At 45.6% G+C, this 26,225-nt stretch overlaps 1 protein-coding gene across 3 annotated transcripts in view; it reads right to left on the minus strand.

Annotated features, from left to right (window-relative positions):
- Positions 1-25,118, minus strand: part of PRAG1 (PEAK1 related, kinase-activating pseudokinase 1) — a 52,219-nt gene extending 27,101 nt beyond the window's left edge. The window contains exons 1-3 of one of the 3 annotated variants that reach the window (XM_019494154.2): positions 25,050-25,118; positions 20,481-20,898; positions 15,258-17,137 (exon numbers count right to left, since the gene is read on the minus strand). In XM_019494154.2, coding sequence (XP_019349699.1) covers positions 15,258-17,137; positions 20,481-20,813 — 2,213 coding nt within the window. In that variant the 5' untranslated portion in view covers positions 20,814-20,898; positions 25,050-25,118. Of the gene's footprint in view, positions 1-15,257; positions 17,138-20,480; positions 20,899-24,313; positions 24,519-24,595; positions 24,924-25,049 lie in introns of those variants that run through there. The other 2 variants (XM_006278816.4, XM_019494153.2) reach the window with 2 other exon arrangements.
- Positions 25,119-26,225: the final 1,107 nt, after the last annotated feature.

A 26,225-nucleotide genomic window follows, 5' to 3' on the forward strand; every position in this document is an offset into this window, starting at 1 on the left:
GATTTTAGTAAGGCTTCTGACATAGTCTTACATTCCATTCATGCAAGCAAGCTCAGTGTTTATAGTGTGTATCCCACAAGCTTGGTGCACAGCTTGTTGAAAAAATTCTCTTAAAGAGTAGTTAAATAGCTCTCTGTCAAACTGGGAAGACACCTTAAGTAGGGTCCTACAGGGATTCATCCTAGGCCCAGTTCTAGTCAGTATTTGCATTAATGATGTGAATGATGGAATAGATCGTATACGTATATTAAATCAGGTAGGAGGTGAGGGAGGCTGAAAGCATGCTGGAGAACAAGATCAAAATTCATAATGATGTCAATGAACTGTAGAGATGGTCTGAAATCCATGAGACAAAATTAAATAAGGAAAAGTATGAAGTGCTACACTTTGAAAAGGAGAAGTGCACAAATATAAAAAAGTGAGGAGACATGACAAGGCTGCGAGGAAGCAGAAAAGGCTCTGTAGATTATGATGAATCATAAACAGAAGAATACGATTTCTCCTAAAAATGTGATACTGCAAACAGGACTAATGTTATTTTGGGGTATATTTACAGCAGTGCTGTATATAAAATATATGGAGGTTATTATTCTGTTCTATCGGGTGCAGGTGAGGCCTCCACAGAGTGTACTGTGTCCCATTCTGGACATTGCATCTTAAGGAAAATGCAGACAAATTGGAAAGAATCCAGAGGAGAGCAACAAGAGTGATGAGATCTACCCCACCACCCCTGCAATTTTTACCCACGTGTAGTGTAACACATACATGTGACATGAGTTTTGCTTTCAAGAATTTAGGGTGCCGTTCCCCCCAAACCCCTGCACCCATCTTCTTGAAACTGGGCAGGCTTCACTCTCTCAGCAGAAGGTACCACTCCTGCAAGTTTAATCCAAATCAGACAAAAAACAACAACGTTATAGATATTTCATTGATTCCCCTTTATAACCTATGGCCAGATCTCCAAAGTGGCTCCGAAGCTTTTCCGAAGCGGTTCGGAAGCTCCAAACTGCTTCAGAAAGCCTAAAGTAGACAGCACTTTGATCCAGACATGCTGCTTCAGCGTCTGAAGCATCCGAATCTTCTCCGGATCTGACGCATGGTCCGAAGACTTGCACAGCCCTACTGGAGAGACCATCAAAACCTTGCTATACTTAAAATATATAGAAGACATCTTCATTACTTGGACTGAAAACCTGCAATCTCCGAGTTCCATCAGAAATTTAACAATCATCACCCCTCCATCTGACTACCTCTTGAATACTCTAGCACCAACCTCTACTTTTCAGACACAATGATCAGTATCCAGAATGGTAAAATACAGACCATGTTATACAAGAAACTCACAGACCAACGTACATATCTGCACAGAACCAGCAATCACCCTAAACCAGCATTTCCCAACTGGCGTGCTGCGCCATTTTGGGCTGGAGCCATACCCCCTGCCTGGCTGGGGCCATGCCCCCCCATCGTCTGCTCCTGTGGACACAGACAGACAGGGAGTATGGCTCCAGCCAGCCAGGGGGCATGGCTCCAGCCTAAAATGAGGTTCGGTTGGCCATGCCTCCCCCTTCCCCTTCCCCCCCCCGCCAGTATCCAGATGGCTATGCGCCCCCCACCTCCCCCATGCTCCACATTCGGTGTGCTGTGGTGCCTTTTTATTTAGGTAAGTGTGCCGTGGGGTGAAAAAGTTTGGGAAACACTGCCCTAAACATACCAAGAAAGTTGTCATATACAGCCAAGCCTCCAGATATCACCAAATCTGCACTGAGAACACCCGTGATTGCCACCTCACAAATCTTAAAAAGGCTTTCACTCAACAAGGACACTTCTCCAAACAGATAGATCGCATATTTGAAAGAGCCACCCAGATACCACACGAAGAATTGCTGCAGTACAGAAGGAAATCCCCCATGAATAGCACACCACTGGTTACGACATATCACTCCTCCCTCAAACCTATACAGAAAATCCTCAAACAATTGCAGCCCATACTAGGAGACTCAATTCTTAAAAAGAACTTCCCAGAACCACCCATCCTAATCTTCTAACAAGCACTGAACCTTGCTAACCTCATCACTTGAAGCAAACTTCCTATGGCCCAAAACACACCGAATGGATCTAGACCATGCCATGACAAGAAATGCAAAACCTGCCAACATATCTCCACCACCTCCACAATTACTGCACCCCACAACAGAAATCTATCAAAGACAAGAATACCCAGTTACCAAGAGGGCACATTTCTTACAAGAAAACCACTCTCTCTTTAATCTCTCAGTTCTAATTCTCAAAGGGAATTTACAAAGCACTTTTCACAGACAAGCCTATGAACTTCACTTCATCAACCTCCTGGATACAAAAAAAAAATTGTGGACTAAATATAGACAATGGATTTATGACACATTATAACCTGCCTGACATCTGACTCCCCAGGTACCTCTCCACTACTGACTTGCTACATCCCCCCCCTGCAGTCTGTCTCTCATCCACTGACTCCTCAATTTACAATCTTCACAGACTAGTTTTCTTGGATGCATACCAGCCTTTGGCTTCTTTACTATTCATTCCATCCAAGAAGAACACACACTGGCTGTAGATGCTTCCTCAGCATGACGAAGGGTTTTTAAACCTGAAAGCTTCTTAAGAAAACATTTTCCAACTATTTAGTTGGTCTAATAAAAGATATATTTACCCAAAGAACCTTGTCTGCTTATGTCCTTAGACCAACACTGCTACAACCTACATCCCTGAAGCATTTCTATTTCTCCTGCTGGGGCATAAAGTGCTCCCATTATTGGAATAGGGAGACATCAGTGATTTTCCAGAGGGTGATCCTATTTCCAGAATGGGAGTAGCTTGCCTACCCAGAGGAGGTAACAAGTTGGTCACAAGCTGCACTTTGTTGGTCCACAGGATGAAACAGAATTCTGTCCTAAGTGCTTTGCTGAACTAAACTTTAAAGTCACTTTACCCTATGAAACACACTTAGATGCACAAAAATAATCTTTCAGGTCAGCAACTTTTAGTTCTCTGAATTCTTTCCTTTCTTTTCTTAGATATTGGAACTTTATATTACATTAGCTAATGCAAACTCTGAAGTAGGGCATATATTTAAGATTGCTTTAAGGGCTTGGTTTTATATTTTCCCAGAAATATGATGTTACAAAAGAATGCAGATTTATGTCATTCTTTCTTGTAACTTGAATAGGCTTTGTACGCCTGGAAAAATTCAATAAAAAGAAATTACAAAAAACTGTACTGCAACAAATATTTTATTTTAGCCACTTATCTGAGATCTACTTTCAGAAATCTAAATGACAAAAGATAGCCCAGGGGCAGGGTTCAAAAGATGTGATGTTTCTCAAAAAACAGCATTAGATAGTCATGTAGAGCCCTCTACCAGTTCATAAAATTAGATACACAGTGGCTGCATTTACACGTGAGGCAGATTGCGCAGTTGTTATTACACAGTCATTTAGTACTTGCTTATGCAAGTACTAAATGACTGTGCAGTAACCAGCGTTACTGCGCAGTACTGTCACCACACGTTTCTTCCCCCACAGGCTACTGTGCAGTAGTCTCACTGCACAGCTAGTGTCTGGCAATGCTACTGTGTGGTAGCAACAAGCTGAGCTACAAGCTGAGGCACAGTAGCTTGTTGCTACTGTGCTGTAGTGCCCCAGTGGGATCATCCATTTGGCACTATCTGTTCAGAATAATCTGATCTCTCTGCATGTTAATCTCTTTCCTGGTTTTTCTAGCACCTCAGTTTTGTACCTCTCTTTCATTTTCTTCAGTAAAACACTAAACCCTCTGTCAAAAGCTACAGACATCTAACAGGTAGCATTTGTGTACTCTGTTCTCATTTATTCTGTTTGTTTTACAGCACAGCTTGGTAGTGTGATTTGTCAAGTCACACACCCATGTTATGCATACTATATACCTGCAACATCACATTCACTGTCCACTAGCAGGGTTGAAGTTTTGGACTTCAAAAAAATCAAATTTCAACAAGCTCAGGGCAATAGTAGGGGAAGCACTGCAGGACCAGGGACTGAAGGTGAAAGGAGTGCATGAAGAGTGGTCGTTCCTCAAGGACATGATCCTCAAAGCACAAAAGAAGTCCATTCCCATGAGGAGCAAAGGTAGCAGAAGGGCTGGGAAGCCCTCTTGGCTTAATAGGGATATCATGGTCCTCTTGAAAAAGAAGATAGAGGCATATAAACAATGGAAGCTTGGGACAGTCCCCAAGGAGGACTACACAACAATGGCCCGTGCTTGTAGGGAGCAGATCAGAAAGCCTAAGGCAGTGACTGAATTTAAACTAGCAACGGGCACAAGGACAATAAGAAGTCCTTCTTCAGGTATGTAGGGAACAGGAGGAAAACAAATGGAAGTGTGGGGCCCCTGCTTAACAACTCAGGACTGCTGGTTGCCAACACTCAGGAGAAATCTGAATTCCTGAATGACTACTTTGCTTTGGTATTTTACCAGACAAAAGGGAAAATCATGCTAGATAGGGTACAGAATAGGCATGGTAATGCTGTTGACACTGAGCTGGTGAGTGATCAGTTAGAACAGTTAGACATTTATAAGTCAGCAGGGCCAGATGAACTTCATCCAAGAGTGCTGAAAGAGCTGGCCAAAGTCATTGCGAGACCTCTAGTGAAACTCTTCCAAAACTCGTGGCACTCAGGGGAGGTCCTTGGAGACCGGAAGAGGGCCAATGTTGTGCCTGTCTTCAAGAAGGGAAGGAGGGAGGACCCGGGCAACTATAGGCCAGTTAGCCTAACTTCTCTCTCAGAGAAAATCCTAGAAAAATTCATTAAGGAGTCCATGTGCAATAGGCTTGCAGAAGGTACAATTCTGAATGATAGCCAGCATGGCTTTGTCATGGGCAGATCTTGTTTTACCAATCACATTTCCTTCTATGACCAAGTAACTCACCACCTGGATAAGAGAGAGGAGGTCGACATTGTGTACCTTGACTTCCAAAAGGCCTTTGGATCTGGTATCCCATGATGTTCTCAAAGGAAAATTGACGGATTGAAATTTAATTGCTCAACAGTTAGGTGGGTACGAAGCTGGCTGCAGGGTAGGACCCAGAGAGGTCTAATGAATGGATCTGTGTCGTCCTGGCAAGAAGTGACTAGTGGTGTCCCTCACGGGTCTGCGCTTGGTCCAGTGCTTTTCAACATTTTTATCAATGATTTGGATGTGGAGGTAAAGAGCTCACTGGTCAAGTTCGTGGACAACACCAAATTATGGGGAAGCATGATCATGCTTGAAGATAGGCTGCAGATACAGGCGAACCTAAGCAGGCTGGCAAATTGGGTGGATTGGAAGCAGATGAAGTTCAACATTGAGAAGTGTAAAATGCTCCATCTGGGGATGAACAATCCCTAACACACTTACAGATTTGGTGGTGCCAAACTGACTAGCATCATGACTGAAAGGGACTTAGGGGTAATAACTGACCATAGTATGAACATGAACCATTAGTACGATGCTGTATCCAGCAGGGCAAACAATACTCTGGTGTGCATCAACCAATGCATCTCAAGCAAAACCAAGGAAGTGATTCATCCGCTTTACTCAGCATTGGTGAGACCGCAGCTGGAGTACTGCATCCAGTTATGGGTGCTGCACTTCAACAAGGACATGGAAAAGCTTGAGAGAGTCCAGAGCAGGGCCACCTGTATGATCAGAGACTTGCAAGGCAAGCCATACATGGAAAGGCTGAGGGACTTGGGTCTCTTCAGCCTAAAAACGAGAAGGCTGAGAGGGGATTTGGTAGTAGTTTACCACTCTAGCATGGGAATACATCAAGGGCTTGGCAAACAACTGTTCACCAGGGCACCCTTGGGGAAAACCAGGAGTAATGGCCATAAACTCCTGGAAGACCATTTCAGGCTTAATACTAGGAAAAACTTCTTCACAATTAGAGAATCCAGACAGTCGAATAAACTCCCTCCAGAAGTGGTTCAATCTATCTACCCTGGAAATTTTCAAGAAGAGACTGGATGGTCACCTCACTGGGGTCACCTGACCTCAGTTGTCTTTCCTGCCTAGTGCAGGGGGACTGGACCCTATGTTCTTGTGAGGTCCCTTCCAGCCCTTTACAATCTATGAATCTATGAACATGCTTATGAGATACGTACTTGTTAGAGCATTTTGAAGATAGTATTAATTATGTTAAAACCAATTAGAGAGCTAACACCAAAAGATGCTGCAGAAATAATTGGCACATATTTTCAGGCCAGAAGAAACTGCTATGGATGCTTACTCAGCCTCCAGAACACAGGCTGGAAGATTTTACTCAAGCATTCCTGCAGACAAATAACTTGTGGCTGAACTACAGCATCACTTTTAGAAAGAAATATAATGACGATTTAGAGATTCCCAGTGATGGAGAATCCACTACACATTGTTAAGAATTCCAAGAGTTGATTACCCTGCAATATTTTGAAACAGTCAGAATAAAAATCCCTTCCTTGATCAATCTCTTTTCTCATGCAATGTCATAATTCAACCAGTTTTCCCTACAGGTTCAGGTTTTATAGATGTAAATGTCTATTTTTTTAAAATAATAATAATAATAAAAAAAGCAAAACGAATAGGAAACAAAAACAAAAACCAAAGAACTCAAAAAAGAAGCAAAGAAAGGCCTGTCTCCATTACCGTAGGACCATGCTGGAGAGCACTGGAGGGAAGCATGTTTTGTCTGCTCCACACATACTACATGCTGTAACACAATGGGGGCACTACAGCACTACATGCGGTAAGACAAATTATGTACACATGCCACAAAGAGGCTGCTATGCCTCTTTGGGCACACATGCTGCAAGTTGGCCACCCCTGCTATAACAAGTATCCTGTTAGTGAGGTGCTAGGCACATGTCAGTCACTTGCTCTCTCAGAGGGGTGTACAGTATGTGCCTAATACTGCACCAAGTGGGCTACATCATCTGTTTTGAAGAGTAGCATGCACGGAATAGGAGCAGTATACTTCATTATGGCATTCCCTGGCTTGTTCCTGAAGGGACAGAGGCATTCCAAAAAAGATCTAGGGGAGGAGTCGGCAAACTTTTTAGGCTGCAGCCTGAATGATAAAGCTCAGGTTGGAGGAAGTACGGGGTGCCAGGACTCAGAGGCTGTCCCCGCTTCTTCTTGTGGTGGTAGACAGTGGTTACAGAAAAGTGACCACTGCTGAAACCATCCACTGCTGAATGACCCCCAATCCCCACGTCTGCAAGCTAAATTACATGGCTCTGTGGGCTGGATTTGGCCTAAAATGGTGTAGGTTGTCAACCCATGGTCCAGGGCTTCACTATATAGCTAAACAATGCATCCAAAAGGCACAAACCCAGCACTTTCCTTCTGCATATCAGCTTTATAACATATCACACCTAAACCAATGATGGTTGATGCCAGTGACAGTATGACAGGGGATGGATTACATTAGACATGACCTGTATATATACTTTCCCTCTAAAGCAGGGCCTGGCAATTTTTCAAGTCATGGGCCAGAAAAATCTGGCTCCAGTCCAGCACAGGCCTGGTGGCTTCAGTAGTGCATCAGGAGGGAGGGGTTTTTGCCTGGGCTGTGCCAGGGCCAGGCAGCTGGAAGCTGTGCTGGTGCTACCACTGCTTTTCCCAGCCCCCAGTTGGGGTGTAAGCACAGCTTCCAGCTGGTGGGGAGCTGTGCTGGGGCCAGGCAGCTAGGAGCAGCACCAGGGCCAGGAAGCTGGAGGCTGCACTTACCCAAACCTATTTCTCCCTATCCCCCTCCCCCTCCCACTCCCAGCTGCAGTGTAGGCACAGCTGGAAGCTGGCCAGCCCTGTTCGGTTTCCTGCCAGCAGGAAGCTGTAGCCAGGAAGCAGGGGACAAGAAGAAATGGCAGCAATGTAGGTGTAGCTTCCAGCTGCCCAGCCCAAGCACAGTTCCTCATTGTCTAGCACTACCACAGGTGCAAAGAAAGACCTTCCAGCTCCACAGGTCACATACAGTAGCTCTGAGGGCTGGATCTGGCCTCTGGGCTGTATGTTCCTGATCCCTGCTCTAAAGCATCAACAATTGCCACTGTTGGAGACAGGCCTATTTGTATACAATGACCATGAACTTAGACCCACCAGGAAGTAACCCCTCCCCTTCCCCCCCAGTGGCTAGAGGTAGGCTACTAAATGTACAACTACTAGTTCTGTGGGACAAATCATGAAAAAAGAGGAACAGGATATCATAGATTAATAACTAAGGTGTCAAGGACACCAAGCAGAGAATTCCAGCTAGCACCCACTATCCCTTGAATGTACCCAAGGATCCAGTGGACACAGCTCAGTGAAACTCTGCTCAGCAATGTGCATGGACAACAGAAAGGATGGCAGCCCTGCAGCCGTCTTCCTGGTCTGGTAGAAGGACAACTTGGCCAGGGCCAGGAGGAGACCAACCAGAAAGTCCCCAGATTTTGTGGGGATACCATGCTAGAGGGATTATTTGTCTAACCCAGGGGTGGGCAATTACTTGGACTGGAGAGATGTTTAGGGAGTTTTGCGGAGCTGCCGAGGGCTGGGGAGGTGCTGAATCAGCCCAGCAGCACCTGACTCAGCTTGGCATGGTGGGGGGGACGCCAATTGAGTTTATCTGGCTCAGGGTGCATCTGCCCCACATCTACTGCTGGGGGTGCAAAAGGGAGCAGGCAGGCAGGCAGGCAGGGTCTTCATTGAGACCAGCCCAGGACTGCTGTGGATGGGGTGCGCTCAGCTGGGTGGAAGGAATGTGGGCCATAGGGGGGCCAGGAGTGGTGTCTGAGAGTAGGACAGGCAGGCAGGGCCAGGAATGGGTCTGGGATCACAAAGCTGTGATAGTATGGGACTGTGACCAGGGCTAAGCCACACTCCACTTCCCACATGTCCTGCTCATTCCAGTTCCATGGGCATCAGCAGCTCCTGCCCACTGAACAGGTGCCCATCACAGGGATGTACAGGGAGTAGATTGTGGCTCTGCCTGGGGACCTGGCCCTGTGCTGCACCTGGTTTGCACTGTGACTACTCATGGCCTTGCAGCTCAGGGCAGCCCTAATGGATCATGAGTGGAGTAGACCATCCCACACTGCCAAGCTGATCGGTGCTGCCCTGTAGCTGTGCTGTACTGGGGCTGCCCATGCGCACCTCTGCTGAGTTGGGGGCAGTGGAGACTGGGTCACAGGTGGGTACTCCAGCTCCCTCCCAGGCTGGGCTGGTCACAATTCGCAAAGGCCGCCCTATGCTGCTGGGCCATTTGCAGCCATGGCATGAACCAGGTGCAGTGTGGGGTGGTGCGGGGCCCTCAGCCCAGAGATGTGATCTGCTCTCTGCACATCCCTGCAATGGGTGCCAGTTTCTGCCCACTGAACTGGTACCTGTTGCAGGGCTGTGTGGAGAGCAGATCATGGCTCTGCCCCAGCCCTAGCCCTATGCTGTCACCACCCTAAGATTCTGGTGCCTACCTGTGGCCTCATCCCATCTGCCCAGCCAAGCATGCCCTGTCTGCAGGGGTCCTGGGACAGCAGGACTGGGTCCAGCAGCGATGGCAGCAGAGACAATGGGAAGTGGCAGCCAGGCAGAGTGAGCTGCTGCTGCAGGGGCTGCTGGGAAGTTGAGCCCTACTACCATGCCACCCCTGCCCTGCCGCATACTCAGGGGTGATGTGACAGCCATAAGTGCCATGGCCTAGGCTGCCACCTGTGCCTGGGCCAGGCGGAGCTGAGGGATGCACCTGGCCCAGACAGAATCCCTTGGCAGGTCAGATTTGGCCTGTAGGCCATATTTTGCCCACCCCGGTCTAATCTAATATGGCACTTCTATGTTCTTATGTTTGTAAGTGCTTCTGAGACATTGACAACAAGGCTATTTCTCCATACCAGTCTCCTCAGTACCATGTAGGAATTATACTGCGAAGTATTTTTTTTTTAAATCTCTTATAGCCAAGGAGAAAAATCTAAACATGCTAGTACTTGGTTTGCTTTCAAATTAGTATACTGTAGCTCCCTTTCAAATAAGCAGTAAGTATAATTAGACAAGGTAAACAGTTTTCATTTTCCTGCATGAAACTGAATGTGTACTGTAAGGCTCAAGTAGTAAAAAAAAAAAAAAGATAAAGAAAAATAAAACAAAACAAATGCACACACAAAGGGTGGATCCAGACAGGGTATAGCAGTAAAGATAGACACCTCTACAGTTGCCACCACCACCGTCCCAGGTGCAGGGGGAACCGCAAAACTGCTCCTACCTGACTCCAGCCACAGGCTGTGGCTGCATGTGGTTCCATAGGAACATCAGCAGCAACAGCCTAGTTTCTTCTTTCTGCCATACCCCCACTGTGATCCCTGCTGGCCAGCAGGTGCTGGAAGGGGATGCCCTGCCACTGTTCCCAGCCGACCCCAGCACCGGGGGAGCCCCATAGCTCCCTCTGCTCTGCTCTAGCTGCGAGTTACAGGGAACAGCTGCACAAAGTGCCAGGTTCAGCCAGGGCCTGCTCTGGGCCTGCATAGGTTTCTCTTTCCAGCACCTCCTCCCTACCAGCAGAGAAAATGGCAGGGGAGGGAGCAGCCAGGCTGGGGAGAGGCACTTAAAGGAGGAATATGTGTGAGGCTGTCATTGACCCTATCTGACCCAGACATGGATAGAGTCCCAGAGCCTCTCCCATCCTGCTGCTGCTGGGGGCTGCAGGGAGAAGCTGCACAGGGATCCAAGCTTCACAGGATAGTGGTGGTAGCAGGGGGTTGGCTCCTCTTTCCAGCATCTGCTCCCAGCCAACAGGGGACACATGAGGACTGAGAGGGCAGGGAGCAGGTACCAGAATGAAGAACCTCACCTTCCTGCCACCACTGTCTCTGAGGCTCCATCCATGTCTGTGTCAGATGGGGACAGCAGTAGCAGCAGTGATAGAGGGTTTCCCCATTCAAGCACCTGATCCCTGCGTGGCTCCCTAGTGTCCCTTTCCAGCCCACAGGCTCCAGCCACTCCTCACTCCTACTCTCTGTGGTCTGAGGGGTGGAGTAACAAGCCTCCCTTTAAGATAAATTCTAGAAGTGCCCCACTCAAACAATTCCCACAGTTGAGAATAAATATGCTTGATCTTAGCCAAAAGACCAAGATCAAGCGTATTCTCAACTATACTATATTTCAGTATAGATTATCACAATCCTTTTCTTGCACTGCAAGGTTAGTGTTTTTAAAGGACTGGTATTGCCTTTATTCTGTCATAGGCATATTAAATGTTCCCCCTTTTCCTGTAACATTTTAATAGTATGATGAATGCTCTGAACTGTTTTCTCCAAGGTATGCATTAAAGCAACTGTTTTCAGATGGTGGTGTTAGGTGCCAGCCTCCATTGCATCCAATTTACACTGCTCTGATAGCACAAAATGTCCCATAACCAGCATTTCTGACCATGGAAGGACCCTTCAGTGCCAGAAGCAGAATTATAGTTCCAATGGCACAGTTTGTTTTTGAGACACCAGGAAGCAAGGCTTGTGGGCAGTTGACCTGTCCTGTGCTTTCCTGCACGCTGGCCATCCCTGCCTGTCATCAAATAGTCACCTGCGGCCAGTAACACCTGGCTTTGTTTAGCTAGTCCTCTGAACAGGTTTAACAAAAGCCCAAGACTAAATCTGAGTCAAGTCTGGAGGGCAAAGTTTTGTCAATACTGCTATGTGGACAAGGAGAATGAAAAAATCATTATATCCCCGAACCAGGATAGCTCTGCAGGCAAACCCTTCCATAGATGCAACCATGGCTGTAACTATGCCAACACAAATTCTTTTGCTGGCCTATGCCTTGTCTCCACTAGGCGGCTCTGCTGGCATAGCTCTGAGAGCAAAGACTCTTCCAGCACAGATACATTCTTTTACAGACTTTCCAGCACTGGAAAGACATAAATTCGGCTGGAAGTCACCTCTGCATTGTCCCAAGTTGTACTGTGAGCTCCTTAGCAGCAGCCAAGGAACTAGTCTTAAACCTACAGATTAGGCTTAAGCCAAAGTGGATTTTTAGACTTTCATGATTAAATTCTATGGTCTGACCCTTTATATGAAAAATGCTTATTAAGTTTCCACATATTTAGCAGAACCACAGTTTGGCAAACACTGCACACAGATCAAGGGAGGAGGAATATAAACACATGCTTACCCTATATACAGGTATTCTACATATATCTCTGCACATATGCTAACAGGCCCACACACAAGCAATGTGCTATGCTGTGCATGAAACATGCTCAGAGAAACAAAAGTTAAAATGGAAATGAGAACATGTACAAAGAAGGTGAACAGGTTGATATTTTTGGATTTATGAAACCTGTGAAACTGTGACCTGATCTTTTTAAGGCTGTTACAGGGGAGTTGGCAGCTGGGGGGAAATATCTGCTCTTTGGATAGTTGGAATGGAGGGGATCAAGGCATCTACTATGCAGATACACCACAATCTCGTCTATTGTCAGAAGACACAAGTGGATAAAACATAACACTGTTGCCTACTTTAATAACTAGAACCGATTTAAGGGATCCCAAGATGTGGGAACATATGATCATACAAATTCAACTTTCATTTTTTAAAGTATAACTTTCTAACCCTTGTGTGTGTGAAGACAAGTTCTGAATGGGACTGAGGAGTAATGGCTGCAGTAGTCTTTGCCTGAGTACGCAGGTAGTCTGTGATGACACTGAGGGGAGGAAGTTTCCCCATCAGGCTCCCTGGAGTGTTAACTCCAACACACACTATTATGAGGGGCCTTTGCCGGTCCTACAGCAGAAGGAGAGGAACACAGCAGGCCCTTCAAGCACATACTTCAACAACTAGCATATTAGAACTGAAGAGTCCTCCTGCCCAAGATCACCATCCCTACTAGGGTGGCAACCCTGGGGAGAAAGGAAGGAGAGCTCAGCAGCCATAGGAAAACTCCAACTCCTGGTGGAGAAAAGGGGCTCCATGTTACTGTTCTGTCTTTTCAGGAAGGAAACAGCCACTTACCACATCAAAGTGGGGGAGGAGAGCAATGATGGAAGGGCAGGGTCAGATAGGCTGTCATGAAGTCTAAGGCCCTGGCCTGACTTCATTAGGCTCTGCCAGCACCTCACATTTCTTGCCTCCATAAATAACTTCCTGTTTCCTACATTCCTGTAATTCTTGTGCGTTCAAGTGATACTGAATGAGATGCAAAACTCTCTCTTCCACAGCAACGTATTTTCACAGCTTTCTATTCTGCTAAAGTCTGAATCAGACTAAGTATTCTGGAAAGAACACAGTCACAAGCCACAGGTTAATGTGAGGAACAACATGCCAGCAGCCAGGGACAAAAGTACACAAGGTCAGAGTCAAAATATTTTTCTGTTGCTATATTTGATATTAAAGCAGGCTCTCTGTGGTCCCTTTCTTACCCTCCATGTCAATCTGGAGGTGCACCTGCCACAGCAAGAAGAATGTGTGGCATAAGGCTTTTCTGAAAAGCTGTCCTTCCATGAATGCTCTCCTTTCTCTGACTGCTGAGGAGTTCTAAAGCTTTCTGTTCTTTCCCTTTTTACAGAAATGCTTTTTGTCTATTGTTTAGCTATTCTAAAAACTCATCTTCTCTATTATGCAAGGTGTAATAAATCTCAAATTCAGCAATGGAATATTAAGATGCAACTGAATTTGCACAACAGCAAACTAAAATTCTCAAGTAAACCAGTTTCACCACTTCCTTTGGCTTCAAAGCCTAGTAGCTGGACTTGCCTCTCTTCTTCAAACAATTTTCTTTCTCCTCTACTTATAAAAAAATGCACTAGAAGTTATACGCCTTGTAACTTAATCATATTGGGGAGAAATGGACAAGTTATAAAATGGAAGGATTTGTTAATCTAATTTCATCTTCTACATACCCATTGTAAGTATCTACCTCATCTACCAAATTGCCTGATTTACCAAGAGCCCTGGGAAGAATTTAGATTTATAGATTGTTAGGGCTGGAAGGGACCTTGCAGATCATTGGGTCCTGCCCCCCTGCTCTAGGCAGGAAGACAACTGGGGTTAAGTGACCCCAGAGAGGTGACTGTCTAGTCTCCTCTTGAAAACCTCCAGGGTAGGTGACTGCACCATCTCTGGAGGGAGTTTATTCCATAGTCTGGACACCCTGACTGTGAAGGAGTTTTTCCTGGTATTAAGCCTGAAGCAGCCTTCCAGGAGTTTGTATTCATTGGTCCTGGTCTTCATTTGATTTTTTTATTGAGACACAAACTTAAATGCAGAAAAATAATGTAACAAATTGTGAGAGGACCAGTTATTATTGGAAGGCAGCAGACCTTTCAGAGGGATAGCTGTTTTCCATATACATTTAATATACATAATTGCTACTTTAACTTTCTTTTAAATGCAAAAACAAAGTCAAACACTCAGAAGTTAGGAAATTCTGGAGTTAAGCTGGTTTGTGCAACCAGAGTTCTGTCCCTTTGCAAGTACATTTTATCAGTCTTTAGTTACCTGATCACATAACGGACCCTCTTTTTTATCTCCCCAACAACTTTTAACTGTCTACTCCAAGGCCTGTAGATGCTTGAGCTTCTCAACTTTTTAACAGATACAAAATGATGTATTTTCTCTTAACTTTGTTCTCAGAAATGGCTGAGTCCTTTTTAGCTGAAACAATGCTCCTGCTACTACTACTACTAAAACAGCCTAAGGGAGACACTCATTAGGCAGAATTTCAGCCCAAACAGTTAATATTTTGCAAAGTTAAAAGCAACTAAAAAAGTGTTGGTGAATCTTAACTAGGGGTTCTCTCTAATAAATGTATATCGTCTAGGATTTTATAACCTGTTCTTTGGTTGGTATCTGAGTATTCCTATGCATGACAGGGCTTCTAGTCCACGTCTGACTTAGGAAATGATAAGAGCTTCCTGTGTCTTTACATCAATATAATGAAGAAAAGGGCACATAAAACAAGTGCAACCAGAAGCTCTTTTTTATATCAACTCTAAAGGACTGCCACAACTTATCACAACATTTGTACAGGGGCTTATAAAGATCTGGCATGATAGGAAATAAAGTATGCAGCTGCACAGCAATTCCAGAAAGTCAGTTCTTATCAGGCCATTCATATTTTAAATCAGGATGAAAAAAGAAAAGCCTCCTTCAATTAGGTTCATCCCTGCAGCAAGCAACTCTCTTTGGGTTTAAATACATAACTTGTAATCATCTTCAGTACAAAAATTAACATCAGAACACTTTCATACATCCAACTGTACCTGGATTGTTTCTTTGGAGGTGGAGGAGGAGGTACAAATTCCTCAATTTCCTTCTTGTCTGAAGGGAAATCAAAAGCAAAAGATGCTGATTTGCACATCCCAGGGTTGTTTTCCTGAAGACTGCAGTCTTCCATTTGATGGGCAGTGACACTGCTGGGAGCACTAGCTGGTCCATTATCCGTGTCCCTTGCCTGTGGGTAGTTTAAGAGCTCCTGCTCTTCCTCCTCTTCCTCCTCTATTCGGCATTGCCTACTCCATGCTGCAACAGTGTTTTTATGCCTTCTCTCATAGGAGGAGACTGGCAGACCCCTGCTGAGTTCCTCTGCTGACATTCCATTGATATAAGAGCAGAAAGAGGGCAAAGCCTCAAAAACGCTAGTATCTGTACCGTTCCTTGAAGAGAGTTGGGTGCTGGGACCATCATGATCATCACTGTCATGCAGTCCAGCCACAGGAGAGCTGATTGCAGGCATGTGCATCTCCTCACTGCTAGTCTGGATGTTTCTGGACATTTTGGGAGGAACAGAAGGGCTCTCATTAACTAAGTACTTGCTGTCTGTTTGTTGATGAAATCTATGGCTGTCTTCACCCAGACCCATCCCAATACTTGCTTGGTGGCCTTCTCCATACCCAAAGGTTGGCAATGGTGTTGCAAAATCAGGATGAAAGGAGGCACTAATGCATGGCCACTGGACCCCAACAGCTGAGTCTGGGCTGCTAAGAAATATTGTCTTCTTGTCATTCTCCGCATGCGCTGCCATAATTGTGATCTTTGCTGCTATTTGCGTGGTGGAATCCTCTGTTTCATTGCTCAAACGATGCATGCCATCTCTCCAGGGGCCATCAGCCTGCTCTTTGATGGGGCTGTATGGAAGCCTGTCTGTCTTTGTATGTGCGTCAGAATTATTTAACTGCACCTTTTTCCTCTTGGTACTTTCAGCATAAATGGGTTCACTGTGGGCAGGTTCTGCAAGATGGGTATGCTGGGGCTCTAGTTGAGCATTCTGGGGACTGCCTGAATTTTCCAAGTGGTTTCCTTTGTTAATATCCGATTCTCTAATGAGGGGATAGCATTCATTTTCCTGGGATAAAGCAAGAGGATTGCTGCTGCTGCTGCTCAGTATGTTGTTTGATACGACAGCAGCCTCAGATTTGAATGCTGACTTTTTTCTTTCTGAACACATATGATATTGTAGAGGGTCATGTAAATGGTGCTCCCTTTGCAAATATGAAGGTAAATTCAAAACTCTGCATTCATCTTCATTAAACTTTACTGATCTTGTCTTTTCCCTTGGATTCTCTGCTGGGTCCCGTTTTCCCCAGAACCCTGTAGCTGGATTTTCACTTTTATGCCATACACCCTTATCCTCTGGACATGAAGTATCTTGTGGGACAGGACTCTTTCTGCAATAGTCCATGATTGAACAGTACTCCCCACTTTCACTTTCAAAGCCTGGAGAGCAGAAATTGCCACTGCTGTCCAAGGGAAGTGTGGCTCCTTCCCTTACCTGAAAGGATGGATTTCCAGTGGAGTCCATGGTAGACATAGTGCTTCTGTCAGTGAAGGAGAATGATTTGTGGCAGAAGGCCCTTTGTGCCAAAGTGCACTTTTCCTTGTTAGCAAGTATAGCTCTGTCCTCCTGTCCACTCATCTCATCCACAAAAGCCAAGCTATGGAAAGAGATATTTCTTTCCACCCTACTTTCAAGGTTATGCAGGCCCACCATGGAGTAGCCTTGAGGATGCTGAACACAGTCATTTAGTGCATCTTGAACAAAGGGCTCTCTCATAATGCTGCTCCCAAAATTGTCAAGGCATGTTCTTTGGGTTTCTCCAGGCTTCATAAAGAGATGTTTTCCAGGAGACATTTGCCAGCTGACCTGTGTAGGTCAAAGATAAAAGTATATTTTCAGGGTGTGTATTAAAGAGAAAGAGAATTAAAAAAAAGAAAAAAGAAATGCAGCTCAGGTTCTCTCAGGTTTGTGGTTAGTTCTGTTCTGTGCCTGTGTACTTGTCCCACTAGTAACTACTTCAACCTTTTCACTAAACATGTCCTACTTTCTGCATCATTTACAATTCTTGCATTACTAACAAAATCTATATATTGAAGAAGGCATTACATTTTCTTCTTATTCAAGTTCTTATCTAGTAACATCTTCCACCTGACATACTGCATGTGTGTATTGTATTTAGAAGCAGCAGAGTCACTGATTAGAAGTGTGTGTATTTACAGTAGTTTTCTTTCCGGGTTTTCAACCTTTTTGGGTCAGTGTACCCCCTGGCAGCCAGATGCTGAGCTGGGGGCGGGCACAGCCAAACGCGGACTGGCGCCTGTGCAGGATGGTGCATGCTAGCGCTCCATCCCCGCCCACCCACACATACCCCTAGGGCCTTCTCAAGTACCCTCAGGGGTACATGTACTCCTGGTTGACAACCCCTGACTTAGAACATGAACATGAGATTGGGATACCCCAGGAAAACAACTTACCTACCCTGACAGGAAAAAAATTCCAGACACAGGACACAGCCCATTGAATAGAATAAAATCTGACCTAACCTGGGAAATATTACCTTGGATTGGAATGAAAGTAATTTATTTCCAGAGCAAGATCATTTCCCCCCTAGAAGAACTGTTCCTTTAGTATATTTGCTGCAACACAATTACCTCTGCGCTTTCGCCTTAAGATTCCTTGTCTCTGGGTAATTCTATCGATTCACCAACACCTGGCAGAATGGAACCCTCTTGCAGTGCTTCCAATTAAAGGCTTCATACTAAATGGCACTGATACCAGAACATTTTGGCTGCTGGCAAAAGATCCCTTCCATTTCAAGCTAGAAGTGGAAGCAGTGACATTTTTCCCTTCTCATATGCTAGAGGCACTAGTACTCCCCACTTTCACTTACACATGTGTAGCATGCCCAGGCATTCCAGAAGACCTTATTTTTACTCCCAATAGCAAGACCTGAAGTCAGGGATTATTTCTAACTGCTCCCACAACAGCAGTGTTTCTCAGCCTTTTTAGCCATATGGCTCCCTCCGTAAATTTTCTGAATTTTGTGGGATTCCAGTTAAGAATCGCTGAGCTAGAAACTAAATTCAGAAAATATATGGAAGGGGCCTTGAGACTAAAAAACCCTGAGAACTACTGATATAGCTTGTGCCAGGTAAGGGTGGTGGGGGCAGGACCTAATCTTGTCATGTGCTGCTCTTTTCCCATCTGCTCCCTCCCAATCCCCAGTCTGTACTCGAGGGAGTAAGGATAGCCCTCACCACTGAACATGCTCCTGTGGGGTCTCACATGCTAATGACTGCCTTTGGGGCCCCTCCCACCACCCTTGGGAGAATGAGAGGAGCAGAGGGAATGAGCTGAACTGCACAGTAAAGCTGTGGATGCATGTCCAGAGACATGGCTGGGAATAGGGGGGACAGCGGGCATAGGGGCTGATGGCACAATGTCAGCAGTAGTAGTCCTCAGAGGAATAGCCACAGACACTGCAGGGGTAGCTGAGGGCAAACACAGGGTACTAGACACAGGGAGGAGAGCACATCTTTCCTTATGCAAGGGCCAGGCAGCGCAGCACCCTTAAAGAGATCTCACAGCACCCCAGGTGAGAATCAGCATCCTATGGGGGTAGTAGCAATTTTTCTTTTCCTCTGCTCACTAAGGGAAGAGAAAGGGAAAATCTCATGGAATGCAGAGTGTTACACATGCCTGGTAAGTGCTAAATTGTTGCATGCCAAAGACTTGAGATGGGAGAAACCTGCGTGTAGAAGAATAAACTGTCAAAGCCCAATTTCTGCTCTCAGCAACTGAGACTAAAACCAGAGTAACTGCACCAACTTTAATAGTAGAAAACTGCATTTATGCTTGTATTCCCATATGTCCTAAAAAAGGAAGTAAAGCAGAGCACTGACAGTCTAGTTAAATGCACAAGAGCCCATTTACTCTTTGATTATAGCACAGTTGATAAGCAGCTCCAACTAATGTTTTAAGTAAATGGGGAGATAGCTGCTTACAATTTCTTGCTGGGAGTTGAAGCAGTCAGTGTTTCAAACTATGGAACTGGTGCAGGACAGACATAAAAACAGAGATAAATCAGTCACTAGAAACAGAGCTTGCCATAAATCCATTTCTCCGAAACAAACCTCCTGTGCTTATTGATTAGCATATATGCATAACATCTAGAAGAAACTAGTCAAGGTGGTCAGACAAGTGGGTGGGACTAAAAACAATGTAAAACTCATGCACGGTATTCAGAATCCCTTACCAAATTATTTCTGTCATAATTAGAATGGACTTGAATCACTCTCCAGATCTAAAAATTACTCTCACTTTTTTGAAGAAAATGTTGATCTGAACTATGCCACTTAGTCCCATCTCTAGCACTAACCACTATTTAATGCAATGTTCTCCTTCAGTTCACCGCCTTTAACGGTATATTAAAAAGAACTGAATGGTTGAAGAGATTTGTAAATCAGGCAGTAAAACGTTCACATTAGCCAGTTCACTGGCACAGGCGGTTAGTGATCCATTAACCAATTAAGAGTTCATTAAAAATGGATGATGGTTTGGTCATCTATATGAAAATATAGTTTCCTAGCGAGCAGGTTTCTAGCCACGGGAACTGCCAATTCAGTTGGCAGCCTCAGGTGTAGCAGAAAAGCCAAGGACTACATGGACATGTAGATCCCCTCATCCTTCAAGGTGGACCCTCCAGGTCAGAACTGAGATACAGTGGCTGGGTCATGAATGGAAACATGCATGTTTAATACATTCTGTACAAAAATCAGAGGAATTCAGCCCTTGGGGTTGTCAGGGTAATCTCTGTTACAGGAAGGAGAGAGGTGTGTATAGAATCCACAATATTGCAATTAAGAAAGCAACAAGATAAGAGTCTTTTTAACCTAACAAGTTTATGAATGATTCTTTGAGAATTACATGTATAATCTAGTTCAATATTATATCATTTTAACAAGTTTTCCACCAGATTTTGCTAAGTTTTGCATTAGAAACTGAAAGACGCTGATGTAACTGGGTTTAAAAACCAAATGGAAAGAAGAAGAAAAAAAATAAAGATTCTGGTTTAAAAAAAATGAATAAAGATAACGGAGGTAGGCTTAATATATACCCATCATAACAAATATCCATATTGTTGCCAACCAAATGCAAGCCTTACATGAAAGGAACACTGTAAAATACCACTCCCTTCATTAATCATTACCTGTGAAATATCTGCATTCATATTCACATCCGCCCATACGTCAGAGACATCTGAGTTTATCATCGTTGGCTTCACAGCGATTGTCGGCTTTGTGTAGGGCGAGGCAGTTACATATGTATCTTCCGAAGGTATTTTCTCAGGCTTGGCTCTAACTCCATTCCGGCTGTGCAAGGGCACGTTGCTGGCTCCCAGTTCCAGAGATGTCTGCAGTCTGTGGGAAGCTTTAGGACAAAAGCAGTTTTTGCAGGAGCCAGGCTTCCAAATGTGTTCCACAAAGTTGCTGCAGGCAGACATTTTCAAGTCTTCCAGGTTCACACTGGTGGCCCTCTGCATCTTGGGAACTGAGCTCTATTATTCATTTTGTGTTCACTCCTTGAAGCTGGCCTTAAAGATTTTGATTATCCTATAGCTGAGCTATCTGGAAAGGCAGAATTAGTCAATTATTTTACATGGGAAAATTAGAGGATTTACATTTTTATAGGAAAAAGGGTATAATTACATATACTCTACTTCTACTGCAAAGACTTGTTTACAAGGCTTCTTTCACAGCTTAGCTAAAGTCTATACAACCACCCAAAAATCCTCAACTTCTAAGCATAGTTCTACTATGAGAACAGATAGGACATCAAGCAATCAACATTCCTTCAAAAAGTAATTCACTGTTTAACAAGCACATATAACCAAACAGATTGAGTCTGAAACAAAGGTAAGAGGAACTGACAGAAAGTGAATATCACAGAAATATAGAGCTGGAAGGGACTTCAGGATTTGGACTTCATTTAGTCCAAACCCCTGCTCATTGCAGGAGCACCCTGACTAAGGTATCCCAGTCAAGTGTCTATCTAACCTCTTCTTGAAAATTTCCAAGCATGGAGATTCCACAACTTTTCTAGGTAGCCTGTTCCAATGCTTAGCCACCCTTATAGTAAGAAAGTTTTTCCTGAGTTGAGGAGAAAGAATCCATTTCCACAACAAACTTTATTATTATTTATTTAGATTTATATCCCACCCTATCCAAAAGGCTCATGGTGGCATATAAGAAACAAACATCACACCTATGGGAAGAAGAGAACCAATGAAGCAAAAGACATAGGTAGTTCTGTATCCCAATGCAGCTGCAATCACCCTATCACCCTAAAACAACGGGTTCCAAATTATAGTTTGTGAATCACTGGCAATCTTAAGAAGCCATGGGGTAAGTGACCCATAACTGGCCTGCACATCACATCAGGCCCTATGGGTTTTTACCATGTATTCAGTTAAAACCTTGATGATAGGGATGCATAATGGTCATGAAAAATCCTCAGAGCTGACAGGATTTATTGATCCAAAAAGTTTGTGAACCATTTTTATGAGACATAACGGCAATTATACTGTACATGAAAGTTAAGCTGAGACTGTATGTAAGAATAATTAGAGACTGTGTCTATTGCCACTGAACAAGACAGAGAAAAAGGCTGAGAGTCTGCAGTTGGCACTGATTTGAACAACTGCCAGGAGAGTTGCAAATAATGGTGTCAGTTCACTGAAATAGCTTATTGTTTGCAATGGTGAAACTGAAAACACATGGATTAACACACTCTGTTAATGGATTACTTATAGATGAGGAATCCTTTCCCTACTTCCTTTCTAGTACTGGAATGAGAAAATTCCCCACGCGGAGAACTTTTTGCTATTTTGGGCCATTCCTTTCTTTTACTGCCAACGACAACTGATTTCGCGCAACAGCTGCTTGACACTAAACCTGTACGAGAATCTTTAGAAATGGAATATTCACAAAGCAAGTAAGATTTAGATGTTGCAGGAAATCCAAAGCACTGCTAGGTGGTCATGAGATGCAAATAAAAGACATAATGGAAAGACATATGCATTGTACCCCCACCTCTGGTACAAAGCCTTTTTCCCCCCACAATTCTCCAAAACAACCTCTCTCCCTAGGACTCCTACTAAATGAGTGTACTCCAAGGATCGGGCCCTTGGGAAGTGGGAGACAGATTCTGGATATTAAACCAAAATCATCCTTCTTCGTAACATGACTCATTGATCTCAGGGCTGAACTCTGAGCATGTGAGTTTTTAAACTACTATTCAACTATACTCCATTGCATTACAGTACATTCATCTCAACTGCCTCACTGCAGTAACATAACAATATCACAGACAAAACACACAAAACAAAAAACATTATTAGCTTTACAAGACTTAGGCAGCAAATTGAGGCTTCCATATCTTTAGATGAAGCTTCACAGCTGCTACAAAAGACATTATCTGGTTGATTTTATCTACACCAAAACATTATTAAATTGAAACTAACGCTGCACACATCAACCTGAATGGCACTCAAGCATTGCAGGAATAATTACTCTGGTTCTAAACCCTTGGAGATTTGGTGGCTTACCTCATGAGCCGTTGGTAGGAAAAATGATTCGTTTTGCACTGGCAATCCTCCCTAGCAATCAGTTTGCATACTGAGATCTAGCTAAAGTTTTTAAACTAGAAGTCAAAATAAGATATTATTGGAAACAATTAAAACCTTAACTTTGAGGCTGAAGGTCACATCTCTATAACCGAGTATAAACAACAGTATAATTTGCAGTCCACAAGCTTTTAAAAAATAGTATATTTTTGCTTTACTGTTTCCTTCAGATTCTTCAAATGGCTTGTGATTCATAATCAGAGAGATGATTGTTTTAGAACTCTAAGTGAATGTCTAAGTCAATGATTCTCAAACTGTTTAGACACAAGGCGCCCCTTATCAGACTCAAGGCAACCCTTGGAAAATGCCACTTCCTCATTTTTCCTCATTTCTTGACTACAGAAAACTAACAGAGCAGTTTGGTTGCAAAGAACTCAAAAGATCACCAGAGGTCAGAATGTTGCCAACACTATGGATTCCTATTTGAAGTCTCTTGTGAATCAGGTGTAGATGTCTGCAAAACCAAATGGCGCTAATATTATGTGGCATCCTAAAAAAAAGACCTCACAGCTGGTTCAGAATCACTGGTCTATGCAGTCAATTGGTCCAAGATTTCCCTTTATTACCAATAATTTGATGAAAAAAGTACACAAAACGATTGGGATGGTGAAATGGTTAATATAAAGCACAAATGGTTAATAAGTTACATGGAGGACTGTTGGGTGCTATGACACTTAACAGGTATGTACATCACTTGCAGTGCAAAAAAAAGGCAAGGGAAGAAAAGGGAGAAAAAAAATCACATTAACTGACATTCACATCAAAGTATGTAGAAAAAAAAAGTCTTTTAAATGTCCATTTTCAGGTAGCTAGTTTAATAAAAATCAGTGATAACTGCAACTGTATTTTGACTGAAATAATAAGTATACTAAGGGATATCCATGGGATAGCAACTTTATTTCCCTCCCAGTGACCTTTTCTTGTGCCTCTGAATCCCAGAATCCTTTGAAGTAGCCAAAATGAATCCTTAGTTAAAAGGAAATTCTGTAATACATAATAATTTGGTCGGTTTTATACTCATTGGGCCACAGAGCGCCAAACTCTCCACTTAAGTCACTGCATGAACATTTTGAAATGCTGAATTTGAAAGTGTAAGGCACTCTCACGTTACATTACTGGCAATTCCTCAATATTAAAAGACCTGATAAATATGCCAAAGTTCAATAAAGGCAAACATATATCAATTTATTTTGGCCGCCCAAAGGGCTGGAACCGACGCTCCGATACCGGACGAAAGAAATGAAAGATAAAACAGCTTTGGGGTTTCACCTCAAAACTCTGAGCCAACGCGTCTGTATCAACCCATGCCAACTCTTAGCTATGCTGACCACATTCTCCGTACAGGAATGCGCTCTCACCCAGGAAAAGGGGCGATCCCGCTTGAGGGCAGCAGAAACCTGGAAGAGCAATGCTGGTGCCAGTGGGCGCGCCAGGCGTGCCAGCTCGAAACCTTGGCCATCCTGCACTTTCTCCCAAGTGCCGGCGGGCACCCGAGACGCGTCTCCCCGCCGCCCGCACGTGGAGTCCCGGAGAGCTGCGAGCCGCACGGACACGGGGACACGGCCGAGGGCCCGGGCGCGCAGGGACAAAGGCCCGCGGAGGCGAGGCAGCGCCCCAGGGCCCCGGCGCCAACAACCCACCTTTGTCCGCCGAGCAGCGCGGCGCGGCCGGGCCCGGGCCCGGGGCAGCGGCAACCTTCAGAGCCGAAGGGAGGGCAATCCCTGGTCGTGGCCGCGCGAGCCGCCGCGGCTGCAACTAAACGCGGGGCGCGCTTGTGCCCGGCGCCCCGTGTGCCGCTCCCGCTTCCCCGGCGGGAGGGCGCCACGTGCGCAGCGGGCCCGGCCCGGCGCTACCTGCCTCAGCCCCGCGCCCGAGAGCGCGAGCGGGAGCGGGCCGGCCCCCTCCGCGGATGCCGAAGGGGCGCCGCCGCCCGGCTCGCGCCAGCCGCCGGCTCAGCATTGTGTGCGGGCGGCGGGCGGGCAGCGCCGGGCCGGGCTGCGACTCCCGGCTCCGCCTCGCCCCGCCCCGCCCGCCACAGCCCGCGGGGCGCCCGGCTGCACGAGCTTAGGAGCGCCTCATGGCTAGCTTCCTTACCTGGCAGGGGAGCCACCACGTGTCTGGGGCCAGGGAGGCCGCTTTCCTTCAGCGCTCCCGGGGATAACTGCTCTTCTGTTGTGGTCCGGGACCCGCCGAGGTGTTGGGGCTTAAAGCCCGCTTGTTGGAAATGGGAGGCTCCTCCCTAGCTGGCTCCTGCGGCCATACGGCTGAGGGCAGGCGGCACTTGGGGGCATCTGAACCCCGAGCCTCCGGGCTTGGGCCGGCACCTAGGATGCTGCCAAAAGCCTTTGGAAATATCTGAAGCCCCTGATGGAGGTGGAGGATGTTTGCTGGTTGTCGGGCCACTTATGGTTCTGGACTGACTCATGGATTTGGACTGGTTTTGGCTGGGAACACGAAAAATTTCTTTAAAAAAAAATCAAAGAGGACAGTCCGGTTGTCCTCTATTGATACAAAACCAGACGCCATTATGTCCTTTATTTTTCTCTTGAAAAGAAAACTAGAGGACCTAAAGGCGCCAGGTTTCGTATCAACAGAAGACAGAGTAGCAGAAAACCGGAGCGTCCTCTATGGTGGCCACCCTCATGAATGCCACATGCCCCCGGAGACTGGGAGGGCACGGCAAGCTCCTGCAGGCAGCGGCAGCGGGAGTGTGGTGGTGGCAAGTGGGGAGCTCCTGCAGGCAGCTGCAGCACTGTCAGCAGCAGGGGGGTGCCAAGCACCCGCAGATGGCAGCCACCAGCAATCACGGACCACCCGAGGGGGAGGGGGTGGTGAGAAGCAACTGCCCACAGGTGCCGCCAGCAGTATTGGCAGCACCTTTTTGCAGAGGGTGCACCGCCACCCTCAGGGGGTGCACATGCACCCATGTGCACCCCCTACACATCACCAGTGGCTACCCTACTGTCTCCCCTGTCACACCAGCAACACCCCTGAGATGCAGCACCACAGCAGACACCCCGCAACCCCGAGTGCCCCCGGCTCCCTGCCCAGAGCCCCAACACGCACCCACAACCTTCCCTGGCGCTGCCTTGCAACACTCCCACAACCAAGGCCCCTCCCCAAGCCCCCTTCTCCAGCCCTTCCTCATCTCCCACCTCTGCCCAAGAACCTGCATGGCCCCTTATGAAGCTCTCGCTACCTGCTAGCTCTCCCACATGCTCCTCCCTGCTGCCTTCTTAGCACCCCTTCTGGCCCCTCCCTGACACCCCT

Source organism: Alligator mississippiensis, chromosome 2 (assembly GCF_030867095.1).
Source record: "Alligator mississippiensis isolate rAllMis1 chromosome 2, rAllMis1, whole genome shotgun sequence".
Classification (NCBI taxonomy): domain Eukaryota; kingdom Metazoa; phylum Chordata; order Crocodylia; family Alligatoridae; genus Alligator; species Alligator mississippiensis.